The 353-nt window shown below is 42.5% G+C and overlaps 1 protein-coding gene across 1 annotated transcript; it reads right to left on the reverse strand.

Annotated features, from left to right (window-relative positions):
• Positions 1 to 295, reverse strand: OGAPHI_003440 (uncharacterized protein; the record flags this gene model as incomplete). Its single annotated transcript, XM_046204415.1, has 1 exon — positions 1 to 295. A coding segment is annotated over one exon (295 nt), but the record flags the coding sequence as incomplete, so codon positions are not given.
• Between the last annotated feature and the right edge of the window lie 58 nt (positions 296 to 353).

Consider the following 353-nt stretch of genomic DNA (forward strand, 5'->3'; position numbering starts at 1 on the left):
CATCCTCACCTTGGTGAGCCTTCAACCATGGGTTTCTCATGCATACTAAGTTGATCAATATAATACCTAGGGACCAGATATCACTTGTAGCTGTAGGCAGAACAGCAGTTTCAGTTTCTAAAGGAGCGCTAGAGTACAATATTCTCTCTGGTGCCATGTAGTAGAAACTTCCGACGCACACATTAGGTGCCAGGTATTTAGAGTCCGTTGCCAACCCAAAATCGCATAGGTAGACATTATCGGAAGCATCTAATAGAATGTTCTCTGGTTTAATGTCACAATGGTAAACACCCATGCTGTGACAGTACTGTAAAGCCGTGCAGATCTTCAAGAAGACGTCTTTTACTAATAAG

Source organism: Ogataea philodendri, assembly GCF_020536065.1.
Source record: "Ogataea philodendri strain CBS6075 chromosome Unknown scaffold207, whole genome shotgun sequence".
NCBI lineage: Eukaryota > Fungi > Ascomycota > Pichiomycetes > Pichiales > Pichiaceae > Ogataea > Ogataea philodendri.